The 17,500-nt window shown below is 39.0% G+C and overlaps 3 protein-coding genes across 3 annotated transcripts in view; all 3 read left to right on the plus strand.

Moving 5' to 3' along the window:
• Positions 1–1,064, plus strand: part of LOC138004908 (chymotrypsin-like protease CTRL-1) — a 12,331-nt gene extending 11,267 nt beyond the window's left edge. The window contains exon 8 of the mRNA XM_068851206.1: positions 588–1,064. Coding sequence (XP_068707307.1) covers positions 588–984 — 397 coding nt within the window. The 3' untranslated portion in view covers positions 985–1,064. The remainder of the gene's footprint in view (positions 1–587) is intronic.
• Positions 1,065–4,218: 3,154 nt separating this feature from the next.
• On the plus strand, positions 4,219–9,001 carry LOC138007528 (uncharacterized). Its single transcript, XM_068854500.1, has 3 exons — positions 4,219–4,405; positions 7,343–7,609; positions 8,299–9,001. The coding sequence occupies exons 1-3, from the start codon at positions 4,354–4,356 to the stop codon at positions 8,640–8,642; spliced, it is 663 nt and encodes a 220-aa protein (XP_068710601.1). The 5' UTR covers positions 4,219–4,353; the 3' UTR covers positions 8,643–9,001.
• A 2,485-nt stretch (positions 9,002–11,486) lies between these two features.
• The window catches only part of LOC138007530 (uncharacterized), a 6,953-nt gene continuing 939 nt past the window's right edge, over positions 11,487–17,500 (plus strand). The window contains exons 1-2 of the mRNA XM_068854503.1: positions 11,487–11,693; positions 15,454–15,747. Coding sequence (XP_068710604.1) covers positions 11,639–11,693; positions 15,454–15,747 — 349 coding nt within the window. The 5' untranslated portion in view covers positions 11,487–11,638. The remainder of the gene's footprint in view (positions 11,694–15,453; positions 15,748–17,500) is intronic.

A 17,500-nucleotide genomic window follows, 5' to 3' on the forward strand; every position in this document is an offset into this window, starting at 1 on the left:
TAACAGCTTCTCGCGCGACTGACCCATTTGCTGACGTTACGCTGTCGGATGTCGAGGAGGAAGCACCAGAAAGTTCAATTATTGAGCTGAGCGACGATGACATTGAAGTTGATTGAGAATAATGATAGCTAAAGAGACTTCTGCGAAGACCGAACAATGAGTTGTTGGTCCTTGGCATACGTAAACCCAACAATGAACAGTTACAATTTATTTGCTTTAATATTTTGTCATGTTTTGTTACATAATAAACTTTTTACTTATTAAAAATGGTGAAAATTTAATAAGCGCCCAGCGTCGAATAAGCGCCCACCTCGAATAATCGCCCACGCTGAAAGTCCAAAAATTAAATAAGCGCCCTGGGAGCTTAATCGAATAAATAAGGTAAGTCATCACCTTGGTTAAAAAACTTAATTTTATGGAGAGAAATATGCACATCAAAACGTTAGGTTTTCGGTTCCTTTTGATATGAATCTACTGCATAATACCAAAACAAAACCTTTATGCTTTTTTACTCTTCAGTCATTCTTTTGTTGCTCACCATTCCCCATTTCTGCCACAAAAACTGTAATTTTCTTCATCTTTGGTAGATTCGTAAACCTGGTCTGCCTCCCTGAAAGCATCCCAGCTCCAACTGAGGGCAAGAAATGCTGGATAACAGGCTGGGGAAGAAGCCATTCTATTGGCGGCTCCAGTCCAAATATCCTGCAGCAGGCGTCAGTGCCTATTGTTGGGCGTAACCGTTGTGAATGGTCTTATCTTGGACGCATACATGACTCCATGATCTGCGCAGGACTGGATCGAGGCGGCATTGACTCTTGTCAGGGAGATAGTGGTGGACCCATGGTATGCGAGACAGGGGCGATATATTACCTTCAAGGGGTAACCAGTTGGGGACAGGGCTGTGCAAGACCGAACAAATACGGTGTGTATGCGAGGGTGAAATACGTTCTGAAATGGCTGAACGAGGAGATGAACAAAAATTAATACTGGTTCATTGATCTGTCTTTGCAGACAACTATCTATGAAAACAATCCTTACATCAGTAAAAATGTTATTTCTGGGCACGCAAGCAGATACAATAAAAGATGAAAAAAACAAGCCTTCCAAGAGAATTTGTTTATTGGTTGCGTTCTTTATTTTTGTCATTAACTTTCAATTTTTCTCTGCCAAAGTCGGCAAGAAGTCTTGGATCAAGACGAAAAGTCGAAAGAAGGACTCAATTTTCCCTTAATTATAAATTCTTCGCTTCGTTTTGAAGTATGAACTGCGACTAGAGCATGGTTGTCAAACAATTTTTGGTAATTTTTAAACTCTGATTTGCTGGAGTTTTCTTATTTTCATTGTTCTACTGTGGTTCCACTACGTATGAGTTACAATCACATTTAGCAAATTCATCCCTCTATACGCTGGAGAACCACAGTAATCCCAATACTATTACGAAAAACACAGGATAGCATGTGGCAGCAGAGTTGCACATGTACCCTTCACAGCAATAACTTTCGCACTGTTTAGTTGAGCGTCGCCCTTTCCTCGAAAGCAAAGTGTCATTACAACGCTGTTGTTCACTAGCACATGTTTGTGGAGTTGCACATCGTTTGTCAATCAGCGATCTTCCACGATTCACAAATACTGTTGTCGAACAGGTTGTGTGGCCTCGCAGGCATTTTTCAGAGAATCTCTCCAAGTCCGAGTGCATTGCTGCCAGGCTACATTCTTCGTTATTTCCAAGGCATCTGTAACATTGTGCACTAAGCGGTCCTCTCCTTAGAGTTACTTCAAAAGCTGTAAAGTAAAACAGACACTTCAGTGTATTCACTCATTCTCTCTTCGGGTACAAAGGAGCTGCCTAAATTAGGGCGTTTACCTAGGCATATAGAGCCAACATTTAGTTCAAATGAATTTGGTACTAGTACGAATGATTTCAGTAAAGTATATACCCGGCAAAAAATCTGCCCACGGCGACATACGCTTGTCACCATCTCTAGAATTACAAATATATTCATGTTGATCTAACCGCGTTGAGAAATCCACTAGCATGACAAGTACGTAGGTAGCTATCTACAAGACATCATGGAAATTGATTTATAACAATCGACAACAGTGGTCAGAGAAGGATCTGATTCAAGGTTATTAGTAATAGCTCACAAACCTGCTTCCTAAGCACTTTTTCAAAACGCCGCAGTTCTTGACATTTAACTCACTTCAAAAATATAAAACTGCAAAATTTTTACTCACCTTGTGTCGCTGTCATTTGAAGTGAGGACATCAAGAGAATAACGCACAACGATTTCTTCATCACTTTCGAAAATTGTTAAAAAACGTCTCGAGCATTCCATCGATCATTTCTACTTCAGTGTTTTGTTTGAAAAAAGGTGATGCACATTTATAGAGAAAGATGTTATGCGAACGGCGGCAAGTCATCTGCATAAATTGAAAGGTGTTTTCAATGCGTTCCCCTCGGAACTTTTCACCCACAAGGGCTTATATTTAAAAATGTTCTCGGGAAAGCTCAAGCCCTGTTTGACGTTTGGATTTGAAATTCTATGCCGTCCAGTCATTGTTTTTCGGCGCAACTGCGATATAATATGGTAGTTTGAAAGCTGTCGTTGTCCAGTCAAATAAATGGAACCTATATTTATACCGCAGTGTAAGAATGCTGAGAAACCCATTTTAAAGCTGAGTAGAACAGTTTCACTGTTTACAACATGTAATAAAGTTCAGTCAATTCTTTTGAATACAAAGCCAGTTGCCTTAAATACTAGGTCATGCCGTGTTCAATTGGTGGACAGTCCTGTTAGCCGAATTGTTCAATCCTCCCTTCAGATAAGGATTATCAAAGCCGATTGGGCCCTTCACAAGATGTTGATTTACTTATTAAACAACAGGGACCAGGATTCAGTTTCACATACAAACAAAACGCACGCTTCTCTACTTTTTGTTCTTCATTTGTTGACTAACCTGCGAACACACATCCTTTCTTAGTTTTAATTTGTTGATTGGAAGATTATTTACATTGAGTCCAAGCTGCAAACAGAAGTATTTTGCTACAGGCTGAAGAAAGCCGGGACATCTTGCTAAATCATCACACAACAACTGCTATCAGCCTTTCTTGTCCAATGACCTCACTCGAATCGTTTGCTACTCTGGAGAATCATTTAAAGTCTCTCGCCGTTCAAAGCAAACAAAACTGGAGCGCTAGCATGCTCCCAGGATTTGTCCACGGGGGAAGGGAGAGAAGTGTGGGAGAGGGGAGGGTGGTTTAAAAGCAAGGAGCCTGTACTAATGACTGAGCGTATAACGTGTATAAGAAAACAGCTGCATCATCATTCATCATCATCGTGTCTATTCGATTGATGTTTTATGCAATTTCCCTTCTCACTTTTCCGCTTTGTATTCTTCGCTTATTCAGTGGAATTCGTTCAAAGTCCTTCATATAAAATACAACAAAATTTAACATTCGTCCTTAAAACAAAAACTTAGGCAATCGTAAAAGATCTTTTAGTCATAAATTATCATTTGTAAAATTTGAATATTTTACTGTGCTTGGGACTGAAACGCCACAATCCCAGTCATGAAATAATAATCTACGGCCAACTAAAAAGCGGAAAAATATTTGAAACGATTACCAAAAGGCGTTTTTTCGCGAAGTTTCTGAAAAAGAATAAAAATTCCTCGCTAATTATTTTCTTAAAATTCGCTCACGGCAAAAAGAACTTTTCAATCCGGAAAAGAAGGTCCTTATTTTACAAAATGGACGCCATTTCTTTGATCTTTTTCCCAACATGACTTCAAAATGAATTCCTTTAATTACAGGAATCTGTGTTGCTTGTATTTATGTCGCTGTTGACAGCATTCTTGGTGATTAGGAAGAGCTGAAAGTAAAAACTAGAGTCTATTCTTATGCTAATATATCGGGGAGGCAATAGACCCCACAAACGGTTCATAATAGGCTTTATGATCTCTTGGGCCTCATCATTTATTTGTCTTGTAATTAAACTAAAAGTTGGTATACTCGAAGCCCAACAGAAAGTACCGGTATGTTCTCGCTCTGGGTATTGGGGATACTAATGTGAAATAGTAGGAAAAGTGTTTCTATCAAGATTGCTTCCACGTTATGACGCAGCTCTACCGGGCTTTATTTGTTGGTTGTTACGCCGGTAAGCAACAACAATCACTCTCAAGTCGATATTGAATATTCTGACCTTAAATTTGAATAATTGTCAAGAGTGAATTTACATTGCGTCAAAGGTTTCGAGTGAGCACGTTAACTTGTCAAATCTTTTGATCACTGAGAGAACCCTGGGCGAAGACTTCAATTGAATTTATCTGTTCGATTTTCATCGCGGGGCTAGGATGGCGACCAAACTGTTCCTTGTGTTGATCTTGGCTTACTGCGCAAACAAAGGTAAGGCAGTAAGGTATTGGTTGATGGACTTAAGCTATAAACATCATCGGAATGTAAAAGATTTTAACATTTCTTTCCAAGCAAAACCAACTGGTAAACTCAATCCGTAAACTGTTAGTGTGTACTTCAATAGTTAAACTTCAAGTTATTTAGTCAAGTTAACTTTGTTCTAGGCTGTAATTGAGCATAGTTAGGTTGGGCAATCACGACGCATTTTTAAATCACTAAACTCGACAATTTACGCTAAGGATCCGGAAACTTTAATCGATTTCACAACTATCGATCAAATCTTGGTCATTGTGTTAAACCGAAGGCGATTTATCATGTTGCTAGAATCACTGCAGCCCAATCATATTTTAGAAATAGATCCGCGTTTTGTGTTCAAATAAGATTGAAACTAAGATAGTCTGAAAGTGAAATTTATAAGGGGACAACAGTGTCAAGAGATAGTAAGTGTGTCTCGACCCTCTATGAACTGAAGGCAAAGTCGTCGTGTGCTTACTGACTTCGTGAAAAGAGATCAACTTGTAACTATTGCAAGTTTACTGATGTAATGTGAATAATTTTTTCTTTTGACTAGCGCAATTTTAAATGCAGTCTCTTAGACGTTTACTCAGTGGTAAAACACTAGAAGCGCCTGAGAACCAAAAAAAAAACTTAGCAAGAAGTTGTTAGAAATTATACGTGGACTGAATACAGAGGATGATGCTTGAGTGGGAGATAATCGCCTTTTTGCGTACAATTTGAGCAAGTTCGACAAAACCTCCGAAAAGTCCATGTATTTATACTTTAAAAGGGATTCGAACCCAATTTCTTGGCGTATTCATAATGCCAGAAAATAAAGTGCTCTGATACTACTTGAATTGCGTACAAAATATCTGCGCAGTTGTGATCGTGGATCAATTCTTCATTCAAGATATAATGTGATTGAAAACAAGTTAACAACACAACAGGAGGTAATGGCTTCAGTTACAAAAGAAACAGTATGGTGGTGTGTTGATAGGTGACTGAGACACCGAAGTTTGGTAGTATTAACTAAGTTGAAGATTAAAAACCTGATGTTTCGAGCAATTGCCCTTCTTTAACTTCCCTCTGACGAACGAAACGTCGGCGTTTAAACGTCTCTCTAGGGGTCAATTTCTTATTTTTTTTTTACTTCAGTTGACGCTACCAAAAGTTAGCAAGGCAACATTCCCTTTTATAATGATAATCCCTTTAGTATGGGTGCCAAACATAAACCGTTGGCTCATTGCCAATAAATTGACTCTCAACATGACAAAAACTGAATTTATGTTAATTGGATCAAGACAACAATTGAACAGTCTATCCGCTCTCCCTGCCTTGGAAATTAATGGTGTATTAATTGATGAAAATTTAACATGGAGCCCACCACATGACCTGCAAATAACTGCCAACAAATAAGTGTTTTGCTGCAAATAATATTCTGCTCATGCGCTGTTGACATCACGCTCTTGTGAGAAAAGGGCAGATCGCCTCCCCGAGCTGTCAAAGCGGAATGATTCGACATCTTTAGTTGATCGAAAGAAGAGTGAGAATACTAACAAAGGACCAAAAGTTGCACTCATCGTATTCTGAGAGTATTTCAAGGAAAGAAAGGTAGACGAAGAGTCACTCGTGTCATCGAGGCGAAGGACAAGTTGGCAAATGCATATGTATTGAAGAGATATTATGATGAAGCCAGAAAAAAAATGGCGAGCTTTACACCAAAGCTTCTCTTGTCGGGATACGCTTTGAAAACTGTGAAATTCTTCAGCTTTGTTGATGCCTAGTGTTATTAAACGGTTGATTGTAAGTACAATTTGAAGTCTACAAATATAATTATGCTGAGAAGGAAACCAATTGATTGGTGCCATTACTCGACTCTGCAAGGCAGCTCGCGCTTACGGCTTCTCGGAAACAAAAACAAAAAACAAACTCGGTGATCAAATGATATAAATTTTATTGACTTCGGTTATCGCAAAATATCGTGATTTGTCAGTGTCTCGCAGGTCAATTATTTGCCACTGACAAATCACGATATTTTGCTCAACCTCGTCCAATAATTGTTAAGTGTTCCTCCCGCAACTTTACATAATATCTATCACGGGTTAGTTCAATCGCACTTCAACTATTGTGATATTGTTTGGGGTAACTGTGCAGAGACTTTAAATTGTGCTGTGCGCGCCCTTACTCATTCTAGTCACGATGCTGACGCCAACCAACTACTTAAAGAATTAGGCTGGGACAATATAGAAACTCGGCTAAGATGGTCTATAAGTCCTTAAATGACCTCGCACCCAATAATTTGCTCTCGAAATTCATTCACAGATATGATGTGATTACTTCTTGCAATTTGCGTGATTCAGATAATAAGCTTGCTATTCCCTTGCCACGTACTATTACAAAAATAGCTTTGGCTATAGTGGTGCAGTCCTCTGGAACAGCCTACCCTCATGGTCACCTGCTAGGCAAGCAACATCTCTGACTAATTTCCGACGATTGCTAATTCGACACGGCATTCATGTAAAACAGGCTCTAATTTAGTTTACTTTCTTTAATAGTTAATAATATTTTAAATTATAGAAGATTAATCTGTATACATAGTTTTTCGTAGTAAGTTGTAGCTTTTATATTAAATTGTTAATGCCTCATGTATTTTACCGTGTTTTTAAATGAAGATGATGATGATTCTATACCGCAATTTCAATACACACTTTGACATATTCTTCCCCCCCCCCCCCCCCATCCAGAGAAAAGCACCACTGTTCCCAAGTGCAGTGCTGCTGCTGGTTTGTCCTTAGTATCATATCAAGAATGCCGGTGGGTAACTGCTTGACGATACATATATAAGGCTACGTCACTGGTAAAGTTAAGGAGGTAAAGGGACTAACGCGTTATTGGTTTCCACAATTGATTTTTGCTATTCGCCTGTTGCAGGTCTGTGCTTCGAATGCAACCAGTGCTTCGGAGACGATGACGAATGTAATAACAGTACTGCGACAAACCAGACCTGTGACGAATGGCAAGATAGGTGTTTCAGCATGAGAGTTGTAAAGGATGGCAGAGAAACAAGGGTATACGGATGCGCGTCACAAAAAGATTGCGATGCAGGCGAAGCAACCTGTCGTAAAACCGAAGCTGGTCGGACAACTTGTGAGAGCGTTTGCTGTGCCGGTGAAAGGTGCAACATGCCTCCAGTTAAAGGTATTGATCCATATTGTTTGATTTCAAAGTAAAACGCAAGGACTTGTTTGGCGCATTTGCCTCTGTCATCTCGTATTGTAAGTTTACTTCCAGGAAGTCAAAATCGACAACCCCAGTGAGATCTACACAAGTACCATAACTGTACTTAAATCGAGTCAATTTAAGCTGACTTATTAATGTCTCAGCCGTCTACTGATCTTAAAAACTCTCGCTGAGACAGTGCGTGGCTTGAGCCCAGAAGTTCAGCAACTTGATAAAGAATGATTGTCCGAGATTCAGGTATCTCAAAATGCTCTCTCCCCAATTCCGGACCCTGATCAGATGATAGGCCAGGATGTATGACCTTCTCAGGACTAATTTCAAGAGGACTTCCTCACCTTTTCAACTTTGTGTTTCTCACTCTTTAAGTCAAAGAATATACACGGTATAATTCCACTGATTCCGGAAATTAAGCACATGGTAATGCTATTCTAAATGATTCGGGTCACCCGACTCCATCGGCTTCGCCATTTTCGGGTGAGAACTGTATTTCAACTTCTTGTAACCATTAAAATAAATGATGATGACGATAGTGGTTAACCAAACCAAGCTGAGAATTGATACCCACCGTATTTCAGACGTTGTTATGCTACTTCAGATAAGTTGACTTTGCTCAATCTTAGACTTCCAACTCTTGTAAATATTCACAGATGACAGGCTGATGTGTTACACATGCCATAGCGCTTCCTCGATGGACGACTGTACGCAAAAAAGCATTCCAATGCCCTGCGAACACGGAGAAACAAAATGTGGCCAGTTCACGGCCGAATTGATGAATGGAGACCATAAAATCATGGTGTACAGAAAAGGATGCCGCAGCGAGGACGCTTGTGACAAGAACAAAGACTTATTTGGGCAGGGTTGTCGATCGGATGGAAGTGAATGCGACTTCAGCTGCTGCTCGGAAGATCTGTGTAATTCTGGCTTTTATTCCACTGCCAGCAGTATCATGCTCATTGCGAGCACTGTTTTCTCTTTTATAAGCTTTTTATAAGTGCGCTGTGATTTCATTGCAAATGTAACAAACTAGCAATAAAAGAAACCTCTCAATGATATGGTTTCAAGTTTTTGAATGCACAGCGCAAGGCTCTCCATGTATCTATTATTTCTATCTGATAGGCTTTGTTACCACTTACGCGTTGATTGAGAATACTTCAAATATGCAAACAAGTTTCAAACTTTTCAAAACATTTTCAGTTGTAATCTTTTTGTATGGTAACTGATGAGCGAACTTTCAAAAATGAAATTGCCCTTTGGTCTTCTCTGAGTCTACGAAGATGAAGGGCCTCACGGTTACGTTGAATTAATTAACCTTCATGCTTTGTTCGAAAATTAAAACCAATGTACACAATTGTTACTGTTAGATGTTCTTTGTGCACCGACTTGAACTGGCTTGCAAAGTCATGAGGGGAACCAGAGTTGGATAAAGACCTAACTAACCCAAACAGTAAAAGTAAAGCTCTGAGGATTGGCGCACGGTGTAAGCGAATGCTCTGAGCCAATCAAGGCAGTTCACAAAACAGGAACTGGTCGGCCCAAGATCATAGATGAACCGATGTACAAACCCTCGAAATCATACAAAGGCAACTGTCGGCAGGACCCGTTATATCTTCATAAGTTGAGTTATGTCTTCCATGATTTTTCAGGAACCCTCAGTTTGCGCCTTCCTTGCCATTTAATTAGGTGAACAATAAAATCATGCAAATGGCAAGTTTTCAAGTAATTTCCCTAGAATTGTTACCGAAGGATGTCCCGTCTCGAGCGAATTTTCAATTATTTCTTGTCTTTACTCGTTCATTTTATTGACCGAAACGCAAAACGTTGAATTGTGTAGAACAGGTAATTTACTTTTCCACCGGCCACATTTCGTTCAGATTCCAGAAATTAAGTTTCTCAAATTTCAAAATTTACCAGGTTTTCAGTCACCCAAACCATACAAGGAAGTTGCATATCACGAACCACGTAGACTGATTGGCCCAAAAACTGGAACAAGAAATTCTGTGTTCTTTTGACTAGTCAAGAAAATTCATGGGGAAAATGTTCGTGACGACCCAACAATAAATCGACATTTCCCAGTAAGAGACCGATTTCCGTAAACTGTGAATTATGGAAATAAATACAGGGATTTTCCTAAACGAAAAACACATGATCCCTGTCATTTTACAAAGGAATGGGAACTGCACCTAAATTGATGGCATGGTGGACCGACCTCAGCTTGAAAAAACTTTAAATTACTTGCTAAGAGTTAGAGCAGTTTTCAATTGAGTGTCAAAAGAAATGAGCGGATTACTTTGGGTTTTCGTTACTTCACTCAGTGATTGGTTCAAAGTTCTCGTGCCATTTTTTCAACCAATCACAAGTGAAACCGAAACCAATCGTGGCTCGCGCTTGCACATTTTCCCGAGCTTTGTGTCGGCTACGTGTAATTACTTTGAGTTTTGATTTGTTTACTGGATTGTCTCCGTCCTTTTTGATTGGCCAAAGTAAGTACTTTGGTTTTGGTTTTACGACACTCATTTGAAAACCGCTCTATCAGGTTTCATTGAAAATGATCAAATATATGAACATTTCATACATCCTTTCTACCATAAGATCTATCAGTAGCTACGCTATTCGCAAGTTCCAGAATATAAAGTTTAAACAACTCTGAAGTAGATAACACGAAGTCTGCAACCTTCTTCCTAACGCAAAGGAAAAATGTCATTATTTTGGAAAAACGAGAATATTCTAGATTCTGTTTACGGGGGAATGTTAAAATTAACGACAATTGCCTATATTGGGTACAATTGTTCTGGCTATGGTGATCGCTACGTAAAGTAGTTTTACTCTAGAGAGCACCGTGTACGTATGTAGCTTATCCCATGACATACAAGGAAAATAATTCTTGACGTTCGTGCTGAAAAGAATTTTCCTTGTTCTCAACCAACGCAACTCTTGCGGTCTCCGTGAATTCATAAGCGTTTTTTGAATGGAGCACCGGTTGAAGGGGTCATAATGATGCGGCATAACGGCATAAAATTAACGGAGCGATTTTCGGTATGTCAGCGGTCCCAATAATAGTCAATAATCCTTTGGAAGGAAATCGTATCTCGGCTTCTATTTTTGTTAAAGACTTCCTTTATTTTTAAAATTAATGATCCAGATACAATTCGAATGTCAGCGAAGTGTTTGAAGTGAATTTTGATGTAAAATACCTACACCCTCGACTGAAACTATCCTCCATCCAATAATCTGTGCATCCAGTTAACCCTTTATTTTGAAAATTCATATCAGTACTTTGTGGCGGTGCTGTTTATTTCTTGGTCGGTATCAAGGCTAAACTGAAAATTTTCTAAAGTAAAATTTCTTTTTCTTCAAGGTTAAAACCATGTACGCGTGACTACCTACATCTTCCGTCTTCTAAAGGAGGCGTTAAACTAAACCTTGTGTTTGTATCTATCATTGTCGATCTTTTCGAAATAGCAGTGTGAATTTTTGCAAAATTGCACTTGGCAATAAAGTTAGTAGAAATGCAAAGCGACGTGGAATGGCAGTTTTCATCAACAGCTTACCGATCTGATTTTTTGCATATTATGAGGCAGTTTGTTAAACAAGATTCTTCGCCACGGTATATATAAATCTGGCCACCCGCTTCTAAGTGTTTATCCTTATTGTTAATATCAATGTTTCTCTCTCTTTCAGCTTTTTGTTTCCTTGTTTTAAATACCAAAATTCTTTCAGTTTCTCACTTGAGTATTAGGCGCTAAGGCGTGATGATATTAACCTTAGAAAAGAGCCCAATTGTTGAGATTATATTTGTGCATCGTCATAACCAATAACCAATCAAGCAGAAAGCTCATAAACCAAAAGAAAAAAAGAACATATGCATATTAAGTGTCTACACATCGAAACGGACAATAATCGGTTATTAAAAACTTCCATCTGGACAAAGATTTTGTCAAACGCTCTAAACTCATAGCACTCTTTACAGGTGGCGTAGCGAAGACGAAAATGGTGAAGAAAGTCCATGTTTTAGTGTTTCTTCTCTTTGGTTTAGTAAAACTCGGTAAGTACATGATAACAACAGTTCGAGCTTTCCCGCAATAAGAAACAATTGTCACTAAGTTAACTCGGAATCATCCAGCATACTTGCATGATTCCAACTAGTTTAACTATCCGCTGTCGAGTTGCCGCAGGTTCAGAGGGATACTTAGGTAAGTCTTGTGTACGCAGCATACAAAGAGTTCACCTTAGAACTGTCTCGTTTCCTGGGTAAAGCGATGATTAATATCGAAAATAATATTCTGAACATTTTTGTTGTGGTGTGAATTGTTGAGATCACTCTTTGGGTTGGCTGAAATAGCATAAGAAACTGAGAAGATCTCATCATACTAAAAGGCCGGGTGACTTTTTTTGTAATCATAGAAAAGTGGGAAAACGATAAAACGATGAAAGTAAATTTGCTTTCACACGACGCTCGATTAGTCGGTTGAGCGTCGGACAACTAAATAACTGAGGAAAAAGTGTTGCCTTTATGGTGACATCTGCAAATGGTTAGACTCTCTAATTTTCTCACTTAAGGGCAATAAACCGTAGAGGCCCTGTCTCACAACTCTTCAAAGTTCATAACCCAGTAACTTAAATAAAGTGCCCCTGTGACCAAAAAAATCAATTCTTGTTTTTCGTTGGATATCAAAACTATGTTAACTAAACAATAAGCGACCAAAGTTTTAAGCCTTGGTTTAAAAAAGACACTTGTTTATTTTAACTGGAATTTTCCTGTTTAATGGTCCGCCATTACTAAGTTCTTGAGAGAGCTGGATCAAGGAGAAAATGATGTCAAAGGCTCACTGGGTTAAGAATGCAATGCGCGTGTACGCACTCTGCAGAATTAATATGTAGCACGGGAGAAATTTGGGCTTTCAAACTTCAGCATACACCTTATTCCAAAATGGCGGCTGATTTATGCGGAGACAAATTGGCCCTTGTTGCCTCGTTCAAGATAAAATATTCTTTTGAATTTTAAGCTTAAGAACGAGGCATCAAGGGCTTATTTGAATAAAAACAAAAGAATATTTAAATGGCGGCCATTTTGGAATAAGGTGTATTCACACGCTGAAATTTTAAGGTAGTGAGCCTTTGACGTCACTTTCCCTGGATCCAACCCTCTAAGATGCAATCGGTCAGTTTTGAACGTGACTTAAGCTCAAAGTAAACGGCCTTTAGATAAACTTGACCAAAGCTAAAAAATTGTGCCAGTCAGGTGTTAGTTAAGCAAACACACTTTTAAAATATGAAGAAGAAAAGGAAGTGATTTTTTTTATCACAGGGGCACTTAGGAAGAACCAACACACCATTCGCAAAGAGCACGGCTTGGAGTTCTCGGTGTTGTGAACTGCATGTCCTCTGTAGTATATCATGGTTTTGAGGGTAAATGCTCGGAGATACTATAAATAAAGATATATGATAATGATGTAAGAAAGATTCAGTCACACATGCATCTTTACGTCGTTCTGGTTTTTTTTTACCATTATGGTACATCAAATTCTTGTTGTTCACACTGGAGTCCTATAAGGAGTGTGCATAGAATCTGTTCTAAAACACGTGAGAAATAAGCCCTACGTAGTTTGTACAAATTACGACAATTAATTACCCTTGATTTTTTTAAGACTAAAGTAAACTACATTCTGTCAATTTCGAATATATGAAATATCATCTTTTAAAACTGCGGAATGAACACGAAATCAAAGTAGGCAGATCATCGCAGATATTGATGTAACTTAAGCAGTTGCCAGCAAGTCTGAAAGAATACGGGCTTAATTTTTTGTAAGGAGAAAAAACCCGTGAGCTCTGCTTTTAGGCTAAATCTATCTCTTTAGAAACTAAACCATTTTATCAAACTTACATGGCCGAGTACAACTGCTGCGCTGACTGGGAAAGGTGTAAATCAATTCAATTAAATAGAATTGTATTTTTGATGAGAGGAGAAAACCGAAGTACCCGGAGAAAAACCTCTCAGAGCAAGATAGAAAACAAACCCAACCGTCATATGATGTCGAGCCTCAGTCCGCAAATCGTGCATGGAACGCAAGCACTCTCCCAACTACACCAACTTTGCACCTTGTTACCCTTGCATGTATACCTGTTCAGTATGACATAATGCTGTAAGTGCGAAATGTGGATATTAAAAAACCCTGCAACAACAAACGCGGTGCTGCTGTCCCATTGGTTTGTTCGTTTTTTGGTCTTAATGAAGTCCATTATTATTATTTTATTATTTATTTATTATTGAACAATTGAACTCTGATGCACCTGGAATTGTCAAGGACTCTCGACACAAACGTGAAAATTTATCCAAAGGTCGTGATAGATACAATAAGCCGCAGAGGACTTGGAAAATCAATGTCTGTGTATAATAGGTTCATTAGAATTTAACTGCACCTAATGTAATTCTAACTGGGGTAACTCTGAGTTGGGATCTGTTTTCACATGACGTTACGGCTACCATGTTGGTGTTCCCAACTAATTCTCCGGGAATAGAGCGTTTTCACTCACGTGACCAGCAGCCATATTGGATTACTGAAACAAAAGAAAGTATTTGCATAAAAATAGAGTTTAATTCCCGGAGGAGTAGTTTGGTACACCATCATGGCCGCCATTTCTTTGTTTTGGAACACCAATATGGCCGCTGGTCACGTGAGTGAAAACACTCTATAGGGACTTAAGGAGTAATACCGAGTTCGCGATAGATATTAGGGAGCTTAAGCAACGACAACGGCGACGGCAACGAGAACGTCATCTCAAAATTTAAATTCGCGTTATTGTAATCGCTTCGTTACTATTTCAACTTTTTTAATATGACGTGGGTGTGGTAGTTCCTAAAAAATGACGCTGGTAGGAAAGGCGCTCAATTTAGGGCAGAAAATGAAAATTTATCCTCAAGTAATGACTTTGTCCATAAAACCTCAAATTTGGCTATTTCACGTTGTAGTTTCGCTGAAGAAATGGACAAAAGTGAAAAACACACGTGCAGGGCGTGCAAAGCTATTTTTTTGCCTACTAAATATGCAAATTTGTGCCGTTCTCGTTGCCGTCGCCGTTGTCGTTGCTTAAGCTCCCTATTAGCTGCCTGCAGTGGCAACGGGCAAAAGGGAAACTGAAAAATCATTGTCCAGTCGGATGCTCTACCCATTGAACAACAAGGACTCCTGGGCAGCCAGGTCGTTTGTCTAGGTTTTTCATGGACTATGCATCCTTCTGGTCTGCGGGCTCTAAAAATAAAGACTTGCGCCTCATATTTCAAAAGTAACTATAGTTGAGTTTCTGTTGGCTGTCATATATGAATTATTGAAAACTTTACCATCAAGGAGCCCCCAGTTGTACAAAATAATAACTTAAAGGAACCGAAAAAAGTACTGTTTGCCAAAAAAGAGTGCTTGTTTGCATCAAAAAGACTTTTTCATTTTCAAGTTTCACGGGCGGCCGCCGCTAACTTGAATGTTTGTATGGTATTGCAATTGCTCTGTTGTCACAACAAAGCTACTTGTAGGACAATCGTTACACGTCACAACTGTTCAAGATGGCAGCGCCTGGGAAATTTGAAAACAAAAATAAAGGATTTTAAAATTAACTTATTTCGAATTCTAACGCTTTCTTTGAAATTAAGATATGCGATAAATTCGATAGTAAACATTTATTGTGGTTTAAAGTTTTAATGGAGTAGAACAGGAACGTTTACACACATGAAAGTTCTTCACAATGGGCAAAAGATTTCCCCTTTGGGAAAAGTGGATAATTATGAATAATTTAGTTTCGTGTGCTTGCAGGGTGTTCTCTCCGATGTTACACTTGCTCTGGTGATCTCCAGCAATGTAATCGTCAGTTTTCAGATTCCATTGGTTGCTCCGAAGAACAGACTTCGTGTGCTTCACTCGTCAGAAACAGTCCAACAGGCATGAACTTCTTCTTCGGTTGTGCCACGGAGATGGACTGTCAAGTTTCCAGTGCTGTCTGCTCTAACATGATGAAGGACATGGCAGAGAATCCCGAGGACAACGCTGGGGTGTCGTGCAATGCCACTTGCTGTAGCAGTAGCTATTGCGCAAAACCGTATCCCAAAGGTGTGTAAGAGATGGCCACAATTTGTGATTACTATTAATCGATCCAATGTTGAAAACTTTCAAAGCACTTTGGATACCCACTAAAAGGGAGGCCTTTTTAATCTCGTTCCTAGCGCTGCTTTCCTCCCCCAAGAGTCGAGCGGCTTTAAGTGCTACTATGATTCAAAAAAATTACTTCCTTTTTTTCGTCAGATTTTGAAAGTGTGTTTGTTTAACACCTGCCTGACAAAAAAAAAATACTTTGAGTGTAAGTTTTGGATTTCACGGTACGCCATTACTCACGTTCAAAACTGACCGACTGGACCTTAGAGGGTTGTATCTAGGGAAAAGCGACGTCATTCACTCAATAGCTTAAAATTTCAGCGTGTAAACGCAGATATTATGTATGCAAAACACGAGCTTAAAAATCTGAAAGCCCGAAACTCCCGTGCTAGATATTAATTCAGTCGCGTATAAACGCATTGCATTCGTAACTTTGACGTCATTTCCTCTTCGGTCCAGGAGCCAGTTTCTCAAAAGTTTCGAAACTTTACGGGCCATTTCCGGGTGTCACAATTCCCTCTGTATCTCAAAAGCGAAGACGATTTAAGTCATCAAACTTCACAGTCAGTTTGCGTTTAGTTACCTTGAAAACTTGTTAAAAGATCGGCTTCACTGTACAAACGGTTGGCAGGTTCACTAATGACTTTTCGGGCCCGAAAAGTTTTCGGGACTTTCGAGAAACGGGCCCCAGCTCTCTCAAGATTTTAAAGTTAGTAATGGTGGACATTAAATAGCAAAATTCCAGTTAAAATAAACAAGTGTCTTTTTGAAATTAAGGCTTAAAACTTGGGTCAATTAGTGTTTAGTTAACATAGTTTTGACATCCAAAGGAAAAAAGATTTGATTTTTTTTGTCATAGTACCACTTCAAAACGCCCCTGTCATCGATTGGTCATGTGACTGACCCAGAAAACCTGGCCATGGGCAACGACATGATTCACGCAGTCATACTCGCGGAATAGTCGTTGTGGACTCTTAATGGGGAAAAGACCTGGAAAGGTTCCATCAGTTAACTTCAAAGTTGATCATGATCATCGAATTGTTTTTTCAGGATTTCGATTCCAGCAAATCCCTACCAATTTTTCACATTCCATTTTAATTATCTGACACAAAATTGTGAAATTTTTATACCGACGTTAAGGTAACAAATGACACGCTTGTATTCCCTTGTATTTCGGGCGTCTCCCAAGGGATTGTCCATTATCTTTCCCCAAAAGAAACAATTGTTTTCCCATGATAATTTGTCTTTGTTCCTTACTTTAAATTAGCCAGGATTCCCTTTTTTGCCAAAGACTTGTGGAAGTTAGACCCGTCACACAATATTCCTAAAAAAGGCTTGTCTGGCCAAGTCAATCAGTGTTAATTTAATTGACAAGAATATGCACGAATTCCGATTCTCTTGGCAGCGTTCTGTGAACCTCTTTTTTCCCATAATTAGACATCTTAGCCGAAAACAGTAAGTCATATAGTACAAAACGTCGAATTGAAATGCACTATAACATGTTTATCACCAAAGTTTGTTTATTATTTTGGATCAAGTTAAAATGGCCAAAAAACAAAGAATCTTAGTCGGTCAAATAAGGCTTCTTTAATACTCGGCTATGTGCTTTTTTGACCTAACCTTTGTTCACGGAGTCTGATTTTTCGGGCTTTACCTACCAATCAATCTGAACAAACTTGCTGAAAGATGAATGCTACTCGAAGCAACAAAA

Source organism: Montipora foliosa, chromosome 6 (genome assembly GCF_036669935.1).
Source record: "Montipora foliosa isolate CH-2021 chromosome 6, ASM3666993v2, whole genome shotgun sequence".
In the NCBI taxonomy this organism is placed as follows: Eukaryota; Metazoa; Cnidaria; class Anthozoa; order Scleractinia; family Acroporidae; genus Montipora; species Montipora foliosa.